A 19356-nucleotide genomic window follows, 5' to 3' on the forward strand; every position below is an offset into this window, starting at 1 on the left:
GAAGTTGATCCACAGTAACCAAGAATTCAGAATGTGTACTCACAAAGCATGAATCACCTAAGTTATCAGATTGTGTGATATGTTTAGTTGTCTTGCTTCCTTCTATTGTCACTTTACAGTATGTGATGGACAACACTGAGGAAGCACCCCTACACACCAACATATCAGACATTCTACAAGTGTCATGTATTATTAAACTCATTTTGTTCATTGCTTGCTTTCACCAGATAATATCCCAATCAACATTTCCTTTCACTGCCTTTGTGTAGATCCCAGATACTCCAAAACATTACCTTATGTTTTCTGTAATTTTCTCAATTAACCCAAATTTCAATTAAGTGAGACTTCTTGTAAAAAAAATATCACATAATCAAATTTAATCTGTATAGATTTATGAAAAGTAAATTTACACAAATCTTTTATTTTTGAAAAAAAATACCCACCAGGCAGTTAAGGGTCAAAGGTGACAACCTGTGGCTGTTACATTCCCCCTCTCCCTCCCACCAAATCTTACCTGATATTCCCAGAATTCATTGTATGACCGTCATATATAACTGATTAATACAAGTTATCCCTTTCATCTTTTTCTTTTTTCCACAGTGAATATTTTGGTTACTAACTCTTGCATGCACTGTAATATGAAAAAAAAAGTTTTATCATCTTCATCTCTCTACTCGTCTCGTCTCGTGACTGTCTTTCTTGTTGAAGAGAATCATGGATGTCTAACAGGAAGATTACTACTAACACCCACAGCAGCTATAGACCCTTTCAGTAAATAGCGCCCTCTAGTGGTACAATACAGCTGTGATGTAGACAGCTGATAGGTCAGAATTTTATATATAATTAAATACTAGACATTCCATTTAAGTCTTTCTATATTTCAAAATTGAAAAATTATGAAAGAGCCCTGACCAGCTTACTACAAATATGTACATCACAGCTGTATTCACACATAGAGGGCGCCCTTCACCAGAAAGGTCTGTAGTGTCTGATTTCTGATAACTTTTTCAACTCTCATTTTCATATTGTAACATATATGGTGGCTGTCTGGTAAGGTAATTGATACAGACATTTCACAAGGTCCCTATTGTCTTGACTGATTTGTATTTCCTCTGGTAACTCTCAACTTTTCTGTGTACATAGCTGTATAAATGGCGGCTGTTGAACATTGTATGTACATGTAATGTAATGTATAGATAGGTACACAAGTGATAGCTTCAGTCAATGTAAATTCAATATTTTTCATCAAGATAATTTTTTGGTGAATCTTTAAGAGTGTTTTTATGATGTTTTATGTAAGTTTTTTTCTCTGTAAAATTGTAATATATGCCAAGATATTTCTCTATCAGTCAGCATATTGTTAGCACAACTGGCATTCTTATAGATGTAGGGATGATGCAATGTCTGTCTGTATGTGTGTAATTGGTGTGTGCATGTTTGACCAGAAACCCTTGCCTGCTTCTCATATTCTAGATGGAGTAGATGCATGGTACTTTGTCAAGGCATGTGTAATGACCTCTGACATGACCCAGATGTTCAGATCATCAATATGCAAATTAGGGCAGACACTGGAATAATTGGGATTTAATGTGTGCATTATGTTTTGTTTTGTTCTGTGAAAATTCATTTATTGATAAAACAAAAAATCATGCACAAGACAAATGAGTTATCAAATTGATTATAAATATGCTAATTAAAATGTTCTCAATGGTCTGTTTATGCATGGCCATCAGATTTACAAAGATACTAATTTACATATTATGTATATAGGAATGTGTACAGGTGATATATTGAAAGGAGATGATCTGATCAAGTGAGGCACCCGTCTGGAAATTTGTATAAATATCCACCAAACTCATTCATTCGACAAACTACTTTTCAATGTACTTTGAAGAAATGAAGTCATATAGGTCATTAAAAAAGGATGGCATATTATGTTTTGATGGGATAATGGTGTCAGTTGTGCTTCAGTGCTATTGGCGTATTTTTAAAAATCTCTCTGTAAACTGAATTTTCAGTCTATAACTTTCAAACAGTTTTTGTAGTTAGCAGCAATAAACTTGTGGTGTTGAGATGTAAGTTGTGTCTCGGAGAGGAAGCAAGATTGCAATCTGTATGGTATGAAATACACAATGTTCTGACATGGAGATAAGATATGCCATTGTGGTGGGACAATCACTTGTTGTGAGTGATTAACATGAATAACCATGACAACCACATATCTGTCAGTCTTGCTTCCTTTGCCAAAATCATTGAGTGGAGACTATGTACTATGGTGAATGTCAGTAGAATTAGGATTCCAAAACAAAGATTTGATGGAAAATCAGGAATAGAGTATCTTAAAAGAAATGTCTTCATAAGTCTCACTGCCAGACTTCATGACATTCATCTCTCTGTAAGGTGTATAAAGTGTGCCCTCAACGGTGAAGTCACTGACTTGTGGCAAGTTACTCCTTGCAGCTTTGTTGTTTCAGTGCACTGTACAGAAGATTACTGTCACATTGTCTGGCAGTGAGAGTTAGTACGGCTTCATTAGAACTTCATGTTTTCAAGAAGTTTATGCGGAATGAATATTGTTAACTGTGCAAGTGAAACTTGACAGTAGCGTCACATAATGAATGGTGATTGCATAGTCTCAGTATTTGCCGTCATTTCAACTCTATTGTAATAACTAAAACATTTCAGTATCGGTATTCCTAATTTTATTTGTCGTGATTCGCTAAGTATTCATGGAGTTCAAAGGTTAGTGGTCAAAGGTGAAACCATTCTCTGCACTTCAAGAATGACACAACGAAGAACATCTCCCTCGGGGTCTTCAATCTGTTCCAATGCAAATATTGAAACTGGAAAAATGATGTGTACAACAACCAAACCATGATGTTGTAGGCAGTTGCTCATACTTTAGACTGCAACAAAGAATTAATTTATCGTTCGCATATATTTCTTTTGGATATATTTTGATGGTGAACTGTCTGGTAGATTTTATTAGAAAACTTCTTTTTTGTAGGAAAAATGCACATCAAAATTTTCTTTACTTTTATTCGTGTTTAACAACTCATTTATTAAAAGACTGGGAGATGATATGTTGGCATGGCAATGCCCAAGTATTAATCCATCAAAAATCAGTTTCTTGAAATACATGATTTACATTCACTAAATGTTTCAATATACAAGATTTCTTTTCTACCTGTATTAAATGGATCTTAGTTAAACTTCAAACAGTTTTACTTTAAATAGTAGATTTTTATTTTCTTTTTTTTTGTCACTGCCAGTTTTATTTTTATGGTTTGTATTGATTTGTTGGTGTTTGGCATAAGTACTTGAGTTATGTTTATTTTGTAGTAGTTTTAATTCTACAGAGCTGCGTGTGTGTGATTGTTTTTTTTTTTACAACCTAACCCTATCCTCCCACCATAGTTTACTTTTAATATTTTTAATAGTATATTTCAATTTTTTAGATAGCTGTATTAATCCGATACCAGTATCCTGATGTACTGTAGAACACATCTTTGCAAGTTTATCACTTTTAAGTTACTTTAAAGTTAGTTAATGTTGACTGGAGTTTGAAATGTGCATTGCCATGTAAGTTACACTCTTGTTGGAATAGACATCATGTCAGTTTCTATGTACCCTTTCCAAGCTATGTATATTTCATAATGAAAGCTAGCGACAGTTTGCTTTCCACAGTCATACATACATACATATTCATCTTAGGTTAAGAGATGTAATAAGTCAGGAAAAGAACTGTTTACACAGCTTAGATCGTCACACTACAATCTCTTGAGATAGGAGTGTACTTATCTTTGTATGTGACAGGAAGTGTGTGTGTGTGTGTGTGTGTGTGTGTTTGTGTCTGTGTGTGGGGCATGTACATGTATGTCAGTGTGTGTTTATAGACATGTGCAGGCCACTGTAATACATGCACATTATTACATGTTAACGTGTGTACGTTAATGTGCATCATGTACGTTCATGTGTGCATGCATATTTGCATCATTATTTGCATGGTGTGTGTGTGTGTGTGTGTGTGTGTGTGTGTGTGTGTGTGTGTGTGTGTGTGTGTGAGTGAGATGCTGTTATAGTGTTGTGAACACTTCCTGTTGGTTTAGAAGTCCAGCATGTCATGGTATTCATTCCTGTTTCTATAACTACCATACACTTATTAAAACATTACAGTTGTGTAGTATAACATAAAGTATGTCAATAGATATCAAAAATCAAAGAAACAGTTAAAGTCAGAATTCTACAGGTAGCATAGTTTGTAGGGTAAGCTGTGACAGAGCACCCTCATATATCGGCCTACTCCTTTCACATATGTATGAAGCAGGCCGGTGAGGGTGGAGCAACACATGTACAATACAGTTCACAGGTAGTGAAGACTTCACATCTTTGATAGCTATTACACAGTGTATATGTACAGAGATACAGTATAACGCAATACCAACAAATATCAAAATTATCAAGGGTACAATTACATCTTCATGAAAACTCAGTAGAAATTGTTGTTTTTATCAATTTTACTATTTCTGTCAAATCTATCAGACTTCGACCTTGAATTTTTCCATGTAGAAAAGTGGGGTCATGGGTCAGATGAAGATGTAAAAGGTCAAAGTGCAAATGTCAGGTACTGGTGTATATATGTAGATAGAACCCTCTTCCATGTTAAAACTTCCTTATACCCTGTACATATATTTAACCAATGTATTTATATAATAATTACTGTATTCACAGGGATGATGTAAACCCTTGTTTTAATTCATACAAACTGACAGTGAATGCAGGAATAATTGAAATAAAACATTTTTAATATACCTGGATATATAACTGTGTTTTGTTTGAGAATAAGAGGGGAAATAGGGAGAGAGAGAGAGAGAGAGAGAGAGAGAGAGAGAGAGAGAGAGAGAGAGAGAGAGAGACAGACAGACAGACAGACAGACAGAGAGAGACAGATGGAGAGAGTGATAGATGGTGAGAATAAGAGAGAAAGGATAGTTGGTGGGGAGGGAGGAAAAGTGATGAAATGGCAGGAAATATTTGATGAATACATGTCATTTGTTTTGCCAAAAAATGTCCTCCACGATAAATAAAGCTTGGGAAATTTGATTAGTATATATTAATATATTCCAATCAACTTTACTTTGTTTCCAATAAATAGTTTTTGGAAACCCACAGACAATTGTTATAACCATATTTTGAAGTGATTTTTAGTCCCCATATTTCCTGAGGTGGAGCGCCCTCTGGTGATACTTCTTTCAAAAATGGGTAACCATAGTATTGTAGGTTATACGTAAGTAGGAAGTTGGAAACTGGTTTTACTGTAATCCAAGGTATTGCAAAGAGACATATGGACAGGACTGGTATATGTCAAACCACACTTCACACAAAATTGGACAATAATACTACAACACACTTAAATATTTATATAAAACTTTACAGCTGAGTTTATTTAGATAAATGTACTACAAGTTTAAAATTGCCTTTGAGGTTTAGTTATGTTATAAATAAAAAGATAACCTGATATATGTTTACTGAGTTGTATGTAACTATAGCAACAGTTGATACACAAAAAATCAGCAACACTATGATGTATAGCTGGGTGGCAATAAAATCATTAAAGTGACACATACACACACACAAGTAGTGTTTACACAAATTATACATAAAATAACAATTAAACAAATCCTAGCATAATATTACTGAAGTCTACATTTGATGACAATTAACAATTGTCTTCTTGCACTGTTAGAATAGTTGATGGCAGAATTGGGATTTCCTCCACATTTCATTACATGTACCCCGGTATACCAAATTATGTCATTAAATCATGTATGTATTATTTAGAAGTACCAGGTTTGAGTTCAATTACTAGTAAGTGATAGTGAAGTACTGGTATACTGCAGTACAGTACTATATGTTCTGTATTCACAGCAGATTTGGCACACATCAGGGGTGGGGGTGACATAAACAAACCCTGGATTTTATGGGTAAAACCCTTCCCTGTCATTGATGGTATTTAGTCTTTGTTCTTAGATTACCACTTGCAATTCTCAGTACATGCAATAACTTTTTACCTCATGCTAGAGGGTCAAAATAGAACAAGAAGGTTGACTTATTCTCAGTACGTACCTGTAATAGCATTTTACCTCATGCTAGAGGGTCAAAATAGAACAAGAAGGTTGACTTATTCTCAGTACCTGCAATGGCTTTTTACCTCATGCTAGAGGGTCAAAATAGAACAAGATGGTTGACTTATTTACAGGCATGCCTATAGTAATGCATGTGTAGCATGTGGAGCAGAAGTTATTGTTTTGACAAAGAAATCAAATGTTTTGTTGTTTTTATGATACACATAGGCAATACTCTATTTCAGGTACCGACAATTAAAGAGGTCAACATGTCTTTCCATCGTTTTGTGATGGAAATGTTATTCCAAATGTAATAAAGACAATATAAGTAACCACATAAATTACATCTCTTGGAACCGGAAAGTGAATGCCAATGCATGGAGTTGTAATTACTTGTTCACCATCTACGTTATTATTAGTGAAATCTATTGTACATGTAACCTACTAGCTTGCTGTACTGTGTACATCACAACAATGATGTTCTTTCCCTGCATTACCTGCACATGTATTGCTTTATATGTATTACAACCAAAACTAAGTGACTATAGCATATCATTAGGTGGCACAATTTTAATTTTCACTTGTTTGTTGTTGTTGTTGTTGTTACAAACTACACACTGAAGCAAAATACAGGCACTGATAGTAATACAATGTTACATTTTACTTCAAAATGAACACAAATCAATAGTTTTGTGTTTGAATCTTTATTGTCACATCCAACAGTGTTGGATTTGTGATCACAGTGAGATCAAATGTTGTTCACTAACAGTATCTCTATTTTGTTTGCATAATTCAACAACACACAACCTTGTGAAATGCAAAAACATCATGACAGCTAAGTAAAACTCTATGCTCTCTTAATTTTGGTAGTAAATTTTACTTTCACTATCAATGTGTTGACAAACAAAATTAAAATTCATAATTCAATCAAATTATCATATACTCATACACAGAGACAAATAAATAAGAAAGAAACTTCAAAATAATAATAATAAAATATCTTAGAAGACGTTCTGCTCTGTACATTGCATTTCACTTGCAAGAACTTTGCCAAGAGTAAACATTAATGGTCTATAAAAAATAACAATTTTACCCTGTTTAGCTCGTCCCTCACCTCACCTCAAGTCCCACAGAATTGGTTCACAATAATCTATATAGTTTACATTGTACAAAGCAAAAAATGAAAAATAACGGCCACATTTAACATGATTATGGTGAGTAAATAAGTGAAGGAAAGTATATTTAATATCTACTATTAAAAATGACATAGTTTGTAAGTGGGGTCAGACTACAGCTAAAATTTGTACAAAATACACACACAGATACACAGATACATGACTTGTACATACTAACTTAAAAGTTTATATTATTATATAGAGGTGTGTTTCTACCTCCATGATATATAGAAGCAGACCTGAGTTGGCACACTGTGTGCGATTCTTAAATTTACTCAAATACACTTGGTGATCAAGATAGCTGCATTTTTCAAATTTATTAGTAACCAATTAAATATGTCATAATGTCAATCATATCAGAATACCCAGTGAGTGCTTTATCAGTTATTACCCATGACTCAATATTTGGATTATACTGTAAAACGGTTATTTAAAATAAAATTCTAGTATGAGTTGATTCAATCCAGGTCAAAAATAGTAGCAGAAATAACAATTTATATATATATATATTATATTATTGTGAATTTTTTAAAGTGACACTGGCCCTCTTTATTTCTATGTTTATAATGATTTGACAGTCTCTAAATTCATAGAACATCTATATGACCCAAATTGAGCCCTCTATGGCCAGTTTGTGAAAAATCACATCATCATAAATGTAGGTGATAGGATGGCACCACCACTGGTGCATATCAGGATGAACATGTAGCTGTGACCCTAATAAAAAATGTACCTGTACCAGGATATGGTTTGTTCAAAATAAATACTTAATTCAACGTTTTCTGTCCCTAAAAACTAAAATTTTTCGGGAAAGAAAAGTCTTTAATATTGTTCCTTTCCAGACTAGCTGTATTTACACATTCCAACTAATGTATGATTTGTTGAAATTGTTGTGTTAACAGTTTTATTTCAGCCTCTTCTCTCACAGCTGCTCTTGATACATAAATCTACAGTTTTTCTTTGTGGCTCAGTAACTGCTTGTTGACTGTTGGTCTTCATTGACAAAGTAGGTGGGTGGCTAGTGGTAGGTTACGAGTAATTGAACTTGTCTGTTGGCTTACACATACAGCTGGGTGATGTCTTGATTGATCTATCAGCTGGTAGGCTACTGGTTGCTTGGTTATGGTACATGGTCAATTCATAGCTAGTTCATGTACTGTTGGTCTTTGTCTCGACCAACTTTTAGCTGGTATGTCAGTGGTTGGTTTGTCAGTGGTTGGTTGGTTAGTCAACTGGTTGGTTGGTTGGTTGGTTGCATGGATTACTATATAGCATAACCACCAGTCCATATTCTGCAGTTATCTGTTTTGATGACTACCATACCATAGGATATGACTGTGTATTTTGTAACCTGTATTCCATGAGTGGTTCATGTGTCCTTTGATGACTGTCAAATAGTATTCAGACTTTGTTACTGCCATGGATACCACTAAGGTTATTCTGTGCTTTCAATGGTTTATTTTTCTCTACAAATGTGATATAGGCATAAAATATACTGCCAACAACACTGCAAACAAAGAACAGTAATACAAGTCATTAGTTATCATTAGATAATAATCAGTTGACCTTGACATGTAACACATACATCATACACAACTCAGTCAACTCAGTTTGTCTTTTTCCTGTCAATACAGAGCTAGAGGACTTAATTCCCGCCAACAGTGTCAAAGGGGGGTGAGGACTTAATTCCTGGCAACAGTGTCACAGGTGGGTGAGGACTTAATTCCTGGCAACAGTGTCACAGTTGGGTGAGGACTTAATTCCCGCCAACAGTGTCATAGGGGGGTGAGGACTTAATTCCCGCCAACAGTGTCAAAGGGGGGTGAGGACTTAATTCCCGCCAACAGTGTCAAAGGGGGGTGAGGACTTAATTCCCGCCAACAGTGTCATAGGGGGGTGAGGACTTAATTCCCGCCAACAGTGTCACAGGTGGGTGAGGACTTAATTCCCGCCAACAGTGTCAAAGGGGGGTGAGGACTTAATTCCCGCCAACAGTGTCATAGGGGGGTGAGGACTTAATTCCCGCCAACAGTGTCACAGGTGGGTGAGGACTTAATTCCCGCCAACAGTGTCAAAGGGGGGTGAGGACTTAATTCCCACCAACAGTGTCAAAGGGGGGTGAGGACTTAATTCCCGCCAACAGTGTCAAAGGGGGGTGAGGACTTAATTCCTGGCAACAGTGTCATAGGGGGGTGAGGACTTAATTCCTGGCAACACTGTCAAAGGGGGGTGAGGACTTAATTCCCGCCAACAGTGTCACAGGGGGGTGAGGACTTAATTCCTGGCAACAGTGTCATAGGGGGGTGAGGACTTAATTCCTGGCAACAGTGTCAAAGGGGGGTGAGGACTTAATTCCCGCCAACAGTGTCATAGGGGGGTGAGGACTTAATTCCCGCCAACAGTGTCAAAGGGGGGTGAGGACTTAATTCCCGCCAACAGTGTCAAAGGGGGTGAGGACTTAATTCCCGCCAACAGTGTCATAGGTGGGTGAGGACTTAATTCCCGCCAACAGTGTCAAAGGGGGGTGAGGACTTAATTCCCGCCAACAGTGTCACAGGTGGGTGAGGACTTAATTCCCGCCAACAGTGTCAAAGGGGGGTGAGGACTTAATTCCCGCCAACAGTGTCAAAGGGGGGTGAGGACTTAATTCCTGGCAACAGTGTCACAGGTGGGTGAGGACTTAATTCCTGGCAACAGTGTCACAGGTGGGTGAGGACTTAATTCCTGGCAACAGTGTCAAAGGTGGGTGAGGACTTAATTCCTGGCAACAGTGTCAAAGGTGGGTGAGGACTTAATTCCTGGCAACAGTGTCACAGGTGGGTGAGGACTTAATTCCTGGCAACAGTGTCAAAGGTGGGTGAGGACTTAATTCCTGGCAACAGTGTCAAAGGTGGGTGAGGACTTAATTCCTGGCAACAGTGTCACAGGTGGGTGAGGACTTAATTCCTGGCAACAGTGTCAAAGGTGGGTGAGGACTTAATTCCTGGCAACAGTGTCACAGGTGGGTGAGGACTTAATTCCTGGCAACAGTGTCACAGGTGGGTGAGGACTTAATTCCTGGCAACAGTGTCACAGGTGGGTGAGGACTTAATTCCTGGCAACAGTGTCACAGGGGGGTGAGGACTTAATTCCTGGCAACAGTGTCACAGGGGGGTGAGGACTTAATTCCCGCCAACAGTGTCACAGGTGGGTGAGGACTTAATTCCCGCCAACAGTGTCAAAGGGGGGTGAGGACTTAATTCCCGCCAACAGTGTCACAGGTGGGTGAGGACTTAATTCCCGCCAACAGTGTCACAGGTGGGTGAGGACTTAATTCCCGCCAACAGTGTCACAGGTGGGTGAGGACTTAATTCCCGCCAACAGTGTCAAAGGGGGGTGAGGACTTAATTCCCGGCAACAGTGTCACAGGTGGGTGAGGACTTAATTCCCGCCAACAGTGTCACAGGTGGGTGAGGACTTAATTCCTGGCAACAGTGTCACAGGTGGGTGAGGACTTAATTCCCGCCAACAGTGTCAAAGGGGGGTGAGGACTTAATTCCTGGCAACAGTGTCACAGGTGGGTGAGGACTTAATTCCTGGCAACAGTGTCAAAGGGGGGTGAGGACTTAATTCCCGCCAACAGTGTCAAAGGGGGTGAGGACTTAATTCCTGGCAACAGTGTCACAGGTGGGTGAGGACTTAATTCCTGGCAACAGTGTCAAAGGGGGGTGAGGACTTAATTCCTGGCAACAGTGTCACAGGTGGGTGAGGACTTAATTCCTGGCAACAGTGTCAAAGGGGGGTGAGGACTTAATTCCCGCCAACAGTGTCACAGGTGGGTGAGGACTTAATTCCTGGCAACAGTGTCACAGGTGGGTGAGGACTTAATTCCTGGCAACAGTGTCACAGGTGGGTGAGGACTTAATTCCTGGCAACAGTGTCAAAGGGGGGTGAGGACTTAATTCCCGCCAACAGTGTCACAGGTGGGTGAGGACTTAATTCCTGGCAACAGTGTCACAGGTGGGTGAGGACTTAATTCCTGGCAACAGTGTCAAAGGGGGGTGAGGACTTAATTCCTGGCAACAGTGTCACAGGTGGGTGAGGACTTAATTCCTGGCAACAGTGTCACAGGGGTATTGTTCATTACAATCATGGGGGAGTTAAAGGAGAACCCCACTCTGGGGAACTGCCTGATGGGAGTCAGCAGAAATAATATATTCATGGTTGTACAATGAATATTCATGACTCCTGAGTGCTTATTACCTTCAGTGTAAAACATCTCCCATGATGCAATTGCCCACGGCAAAGATATTCTATAAAAGCACAAGGTCAACTTGATGTTTCTTTGAAATCGCAAATAATTGTAGGTGACATAAAATCATGAAATGACTCAGCAGAATCCATAGTGTATGAAAATGTCTATATTTCCTGGAGTAATGTTCCACTTTAATGAACTGAATGTTCAGCATGCAGTCATTTTGTGGTCAGGGTGTATTACGTAACATGTATAAGAATCTAGAGTTATGGACGGAGTCTGTGACAACACTAGCCTTCAAAGGAAAAGAAATCAGTTTAGATAACCAATGGGGCCTTATGTATGAAACACAATGGCCAATTAAGTTGATACATTTGAGAAATGATGACAGATTAGATGTCTGGTAAACAATAAGCCTTCAAGTTCTATAGGCCTGTGTACAGCACATGGATGTCACTTAGTAATCAGTCTCTGCAATTCTCAGTTCTAACACCTCCATGCACACAGAGCATAAAAAAAATGACCACCTAACATTCTGCTATTGAACTCAACCTGGTGAATGAAGCAACTGTGCTGTGGCTGAAAACACTTTGAACTGATCTGTGGGATGTTAATATTGAATTTCTGAGAGCCAAAACCACTTACTATGATAGTGAATTTCCTTGACTATAATTTTATTATAATTTATATATTTAAGTGAATTATGATTGACAGAATCCTAATCTTAAACTTCAAATGGAAATTCATCTGTGTTGGTAATGATAGTATTCAATTTGAACTTTTGTTCCAAACACAACTTGAAAATTTACCTGAAATTTTTGACTGCACACTTCAATCCTAAACTATTGATAACAATTTGACATGTCTGAAGGTTCTAAACATAGCAATCATGCCTTAAAACACACAGATGGGTACTCTCATTACAAAGCTATATACGTACTGGTATGTGCTGCCTAAAGGGATCTATGTTTAGGATGTCTGAGTTAGAGATGGGGTATGCTTTTTGCATTTATTTTGTCTTTAGGGTGTCACCTGCATACATCGTGCACCTCAGATTTTATATTCTTTTTAAGATCACTGGACCAGCTGTACATTATTCACGCGCTCACTTAAAAGGGTGGGGGTAGAGTAGTGGGGGTGGGGTTGGGGGTTTAGAAAATTAGCTACTTTTCAAGTCTGATAAGGAATAGGGATGTTCTCATGCTAGCCATACACCCCAACCATTCTCCCAAGTGAGTATCCACCCGCCACCCAAACCCCCATCCCCCACCCCCAGCTCTAACCATAATTTGTAAAGATTACAAAATGGCAACTGACTGCATTCATAAACATGATAAATAAACAATCGCACAAAAACTAAAAGCTGCCGTCTGAGAAGAAAAATGTAAAAATACTACTAACAACTTTTAAGGTTTTTAAAGTGACTATATGGATGAAGATTGGGAGTTGATAAAACAATTTTATCATGGCTTCCTACTTGAAAAATCAATGTGAAACAACATAGACCAAGTCTGTGTTTGTAACTCAATACATTACAAAAATGTAATGTATTGAGTGTGTAAAAAGTTTGTTATTGTACGTACAGCTTGTTTGTAGTGGAAAGCTCTCAGCTTATCAACAGCGCCCTCTATCATGAGTGAACAAGACTGACAGTTTGCAGTCAAAAGCTCTCAGCATATCAAAAATATGTTGTGTACTGGTTAAAATTATAGTACTCATTTTACACATTTTATTAATCTTTTGTAATTTATTGAGGTATAGACAAGGGCTTGGCATATGTCCTTGAAGTTGATTTTTCAAGTAGGAAGCCATCATAAAATTATTTCATAAATTAAAAAAAATCCCCAATAAATACCAAATCTCCATCCATATCACAACTAAACTAACATTTGGTAGTAATATTTTTATTTTTCATATCAAGACAGCAGATTTTTATTTTTTTGTGTGTAATATCATCCACATGACCACTTTTTGATAAAATAGAAATATTATGTGTTGGTGTAATTTCAATTGACCTTACCTGATATTTAACCCTATAAAGTTAGTCCAACTGAATATATAGTCACCACCAAATATCATACCTATATATGTCACAAAAATATTCTGTAAAGAACAAAAAACAAGATATGATATTAGTTAGGATGTCATTGTCATCTGAAAGTATACATTCAGATACATTAAATAACTCTAACATTGTTACAATAAACAAACTATAGATGGTACAAATATCAATTCTTTTTACTGTCTGCTATTCATTGCATATTGAGCTACTTCACTATTCTCACTGTATAATGTATTCTATTTTCATTTGTTCTTTTGTCCAGCTCAGACGTGCAATAGGAGTTTTAATATGAATGTCATTGTAATGTAGAGTGGCCATGTTTAGTAGATAATGAATGTGGACTACTAGCACACACACACACATCAGAGAGATATGTAACCACACATACACTTGCACATTACATGCACATACACGACTGTGCATATGTGCAAGCATGCATGCATGTATGCTCATGCACACAGACACACACATACACACACACATACACACACATACATACATACATACATACATACATACATACATACACACACACACACACACACACACACCAGAGACATGTGACCACACCTACAATTTGCATATTACAGGCATATACATAACTGTACATACATACATACATACATACATACATACATACATACATGCAAGCACACACACACACACACACACACACACACACACACACATACACACACAAAGCACTGTGACTCATTGTATGTATGTCCAATGGACTGTTATCAACAAAGATTACCCTAAAAAAATGTATAAATAAATCTGTGTTCATTTAAGGGCTATCGGTATGTTTCAATAATAGTCAATATCTGGATCACAGGGCGATTAAATTCACACAATAGAGGAATCAATATCACCTACTTGTATGTATAATCTATCACTTCAAACAACTACAGTTTTAGTTCGCGTCTGTCTTAGTCAACACAAGCCTAGATTACCAACATTGTAGCACTAATGCAAGAACCTAGGACTGAATCATTGGTCTTTTAGTTACACCACTGCCATTATCTTACCTTTATACAGCCAACCATTGTAGTAGTTAGGGCAGAATTATAACTTGTACATAAAACTATTGAATACATTAATATAAATCTGAAAACAAACCATAGCAATGGAGTTACTATTAAATTGCGAATGATAAACTCACACATATTCTTTGGAAGTATGGATATTGAAATAACCATATTTCATTTTTGATGAAAACTTTGTGTAATCTTCATTTTAAAATACTGAGATCATATTTCAAATGGTATCTAGAAACTTAAAGTAATACAAGTCATGTAGAACTGTCATATATTTCATTTTTTTGTTTCGATGGTAAAGGGTTTGAGTTAATAATAGTGAGTATAGTTTCACATTGACAATATAATCCCATGAAATCGATGTTAGTTTTACATCATAATGCTTCAAGTATGATTTCACAGACTAATACAAATTCAAGCCAGTAGGCAAGAATTTGTAGTCTGTGGAATCATACGAGGAGCATTATGACGTAAAACTAACATTGATTTCATGGAATTATATATTTATCACATAACTAAGTATTCCCCCATATTTTTCTAAAATTTCAAATAGAATTTTACGAATACTGCATCGTTTCATCGCACTATATTCTTCATCGCATATTTAAAAAATGGTGACGACTATGCAAATTACATAATCGCGTGACCTGTCATGAGGTAAAGCTTACCTACACGGTACCAGTCATACTATGACGTGGTTTCTCAACCAAAATTATCAGTTATAACCTTGCGATGTACATGTAATATCAAATTTAGTTTAAAAAGTAAGTAGAATTTGTCTGAATACGACCTTTGTTCCATTAATTTAATCATATTTGTTCGGGATGTGTAACTACAGAGCTCTGAGCTCGATGGAAAATCGGAAGTAAGCTTACCAGCTGCTACTTCGATAATCTATATGATTTTTTAGATAGTCTATAAAATTTATCAAATAAAAATAAAAGTACCTCTACCTATCAAACTCAGGCCACCAAGGGATATATGTAATGTGTGCATTTATGTTTTGAAAGTGCATAATTATTACGATAACTTGATGGTAGCATAGGATTGGCAGGAACATTCAAACCATAGGCAGAAAAAAATAGTTCAGTAGAATAGGGGTGATATGGGATTTTGATCTGCCCTGTTTGACGTCACACAGGTGAAGATTTGCATGTATTTATGTAATAATCTGCAATATTCAATCTACAAAATGGCAATATAATAAAAGTTAACACTGGTGCAGTCTAGTACTCAAACAGAATACAGTACTAACAAATGTACACTTCACAATTTGCAAAGCTAATAATGTAGCAGTGAGGGGGTGGGGTTGTTAAGAATCTCAAAAATGTTGATACACAAACAAAGTTACAGCAGTGAGTATTTGTACATGTACATGTCAAATCTATTTGGCTTCTTTACTCGCTTCATCAGGGTTTTCATTCAAAATTATAGCACAACGTGAGTGAACTTCATTTGATTTGAGTTAATGACTGTTATATTATGGTAAATTATTATCATGGTAATTCTACACTGAATACTTACCCCATAATACATGATATTAGAAATTATGGTAAATTATTATCATGGTAATTCTAGCCTGAAGACTTACCCCATAATACATGATATTAGAAATTGTGGTAAATTATTATCATGGTAATTCTAGCCTGAACACTTACCCCATAATACATGATATTAGAAATTGTGCAAGAAATGAGGGATTATTCCATTGTGTAAACTCCATAGCTGTGGATAGCTCACCAGTGAACAGAGCCAATAAAATAGCAGGTATTAACATAAATGCCGCATTATAAAATAAAACACCATATTTGCCAAGTTCCTGAAAATAAGAGAAAACATAACATTTTATAACTAAATTCAATCTGATGACGTAGTTTGTTTAAGTTTTCAAATAAAAAGTTCAAAGTATAGATGACTGATGACATCACACCACAATCTCTATACGAATAATTAAAGACACATCTCAGTTCAGGGTGAATATTGGGATGAGAAGAACCTTTATCTGGTCTCACAACAATTTCCGTCCTCCTTCAAATCATTAGTAGAACATTATGTGATACTAAACACTGACAATCTTAGAAAAGGAGATAAACCTGACCACAAAATGAAATTAAAATCAATATTTCAAACTTTAAAGAGAAAGGACTCTTTGTGTATTAAGAATGTTGTTTTAATAAAAACTTGGATTTCAAAGGAGATAAAATGGGTGGCTTCATTCACTTTCAATTAACAGTATGGACTTGGCATCGATCACAACTTACATGTAGGTGGAAGCAATATATTGGCCTTGGTAAGGAACTACATGTAGTTGTCAAGTGTTTTTATTTTTTAACAATACAAACAGTCGATAACACATTTGACAGATTCTGAAGTTCTAATCAACAACAGCTCTGTAATGATAATTGAAATTGTGTAAATCTAACCTATTTTATTTTGTTTAACATCCAAGTTTTATTATACATATTGAATTCATAATGTATCTTAAAAGTGTTAGCTTTCATCTAGGTAAAGTCTATACTTCATGTAAATGGATTACATTTTGCAACAGCAACAAACTTGTGTGTTTTACAATTGACATAAATGTGGATGTGTACATATTCTGTGCAAAAGGTACACCAGGTTGTACTCTACTAACATTGAATGGAATGTACTTCACTGCCAACACAACAAGTGATAAAATTATCACACAAACAAGTTGTGACAAGGCTGACATTGATGAGGGTACCTGTAACTTTAATACACCAAATAATACTATAAAATGAAGTGATATCTTTACTCTGGCATTGTTCATACAGTATATATAATCTGACTCCCTAGGCATATGTTGATTTGCCATAATTTATGAGTCTGACTCCCTAGTAGACTGAATGATTCATTCTTCTTAAAACATGATTACAGGAGTATACATAGTCTTGTTGCTAGACGTTCGGGCTTTCTTCCAACATGATAAGCAAACAAAGCTCGTATTGAGGGTGGAACGCTCGGGTGAACTGTATTGCAAGAACACCTGAGGTCTAGCAGTTAGATTAGGAGTATACATAGTGGGGATGCCAATGTGGTCTCTCTAACTATACCGTACCAATACCGTATAGGACTTAGACTAGAGTATACACCATGATTTGAATCTTCAAGTCTAAGTTCTTAACATATGATAATTTATCATATCAACCTAGAAGCTGGGAATTTATCCAATGTATATTGTGTATGTATTGGAATAAGAGGTTTGTAACTGTATGCACATCTTTAACTCACTGCACTCACTAACTACTTGCTATAAATCACATGTAGTGAGAGATTATAGCATTGGTCAGAATAGTAAATGACTTTTAATCTGGTACACATATGTGAAGAAACAGACACTATGCAGTCCAATCCCTACATTCACTATTGAATAAACAACTCATTCATCTCGACATCACTTTAAAGACTTGCTGGTTTTAACATTTCAATATTCTGAAGGACAACAACTATTTGGGTTGTGCAAATTTCTTGATTGATCACAATGAGATATTTCCTTTATTTGTGACAATGATGTAGCAAATATCTATCTACAATTTGAATTCTGATTTAGAAAATATTGAAGAATTGATCCTAACAACAGTTTTGAGGTTTTTTTGAACTATTCCTTTCTGTAATAGATTCTGTATGATAATTAACACATTTACATATTTTCTGACAGTTATAGTAAAGGCTACAAACTGAGTATACGTGTGTGGGTGAAGTTTTTACTACATATGTGAAAGGCATTCACAGTAACCTCATACTTACTGCACACTTAATCACAGCTCACAATTGACTGAACTCAAACCTAGTATTAAGAAAACTCACAAACGATCCAATGATGTAATAATTTATCATACATAGCAAAACATATTCAGGAAATCTGTATACTATGTAATCAACCGTTTTAACAAAGTCAGCAGACAATTGTGATATAGCAGTTATAAAAGACATGCATCGACATTACAGCATTATGCTGGAATGTGGTTTTTTTAGGTATTTTTCACCTGAGTACGGTACAATGCTTACAAACTAGATGCTTTGTGCCATTTTAACAAGAACAATCCTATGTTTACTTTACATTTGTGTTCTGTCACCTAATCCATGGATTTTGACAAAACAACCTTTGATATCGGATAAGCTATGTATGTACGTATGTTCACCTTTGACCTCTCAATCTAACTGCTGACCTCACCTACTGATAATGCAAGCATCAACAACAGATGGTATAGAACAAACATAGTGAAAATTTGAAAAACTGTAAATGTTGACTGTTTTAAATTAAATGAAGTAATATGTTTTAAATTTTCATGACATGAACTTTTGTTTATCTATGTCAAAAATAGGTCCATTCCATTACCAAAGCAACTATCACCATATACTGTACACCTTTAATATATAAGTTATGTATGTATGTATGTATGTATGTATGTATGTATGTATGTAAGAGCATTACTAAGGTTGATACCATAATGCTTATTTCATTAAAATTATCGAGGCATATTAAATTTTCACCCCGATTCACAGCAGTCTGAACGACTATTTTTGATTTCCATTTCCCTGTTGGCAATTTCTAGACAACATGTATATCAATGTTTTATCAGTTTTGGACACATGATATTTTTATTAGGTAGTTTGTATGAATGATATTATCACCAAACTTGGTCTGCATTAATTTATTGTTCTGATGAAAGTGTCAGACACAAAACAAAATAAAATAGTT

General features: G+C 36.1%; 2 protein-coding genes across 2 annotated transcripts in view; one reads left to right on the forward strand and one right to left on the reverse strand.

The window, feature by feature from the left end:
• Positions 1–4028, forward strand: part of LOC144436169 (protein Hook homolog 3-like) — a 36072-nt gene extending 32044 nt beyond the window's left edge. The window contains exon 18 of the mRNA XM_078124877.1: positions 601–4028. Within this exon, the coding sequence (XP_077981003.1) occupies positions 601–619 (19 nt within the window). The 3' untranslated portion in view covers positions 620–4028. The remainder of the gene's footprint in view (positions 1–600) is intronic.
• A 4673-nt stretch (positions 4029–8701) lies between these two features.
• Positions 8702–19356, reverse strand: part of LOC144436481 (nucleotide sugar transporter SLC35D1-like) — a 24631-nt gene continuing 13976 nt past the window's right edge. The window contains exons 8-11 of the mRNA XM_078125281.1: positions 16292–16452; positions 14625–14703; positions 13555–13637; positions 8702–8807 (exon numbers count right to left, since the gene is read on the reverse strand). Of these exons, the coding sequence (XP_077981407.1) occupies positions 8702–8807; positions 13555–13637; positions 14625–14703; positions 16292–16452 (429 nt within the window). The remainder of the gene's footprint in view (positions 8808–13554; positions 13638–14624; positions 14704–16291; positions 16453–19356) is intronic.

Source organism: Glandiceps talaboti, chromosome 6, assembly GCF_964340395.1.
Source record: "Glandiceps talaboti chromosome 6, keGlaTala1.1, whole genome shotgun sequence".
NCBI classification, from domain to species: Eukaryota; Metazoa; Hemichordata; class Enteropneusta; family Spengelidae; genus Glandiceps; species Glandiceps talaboti.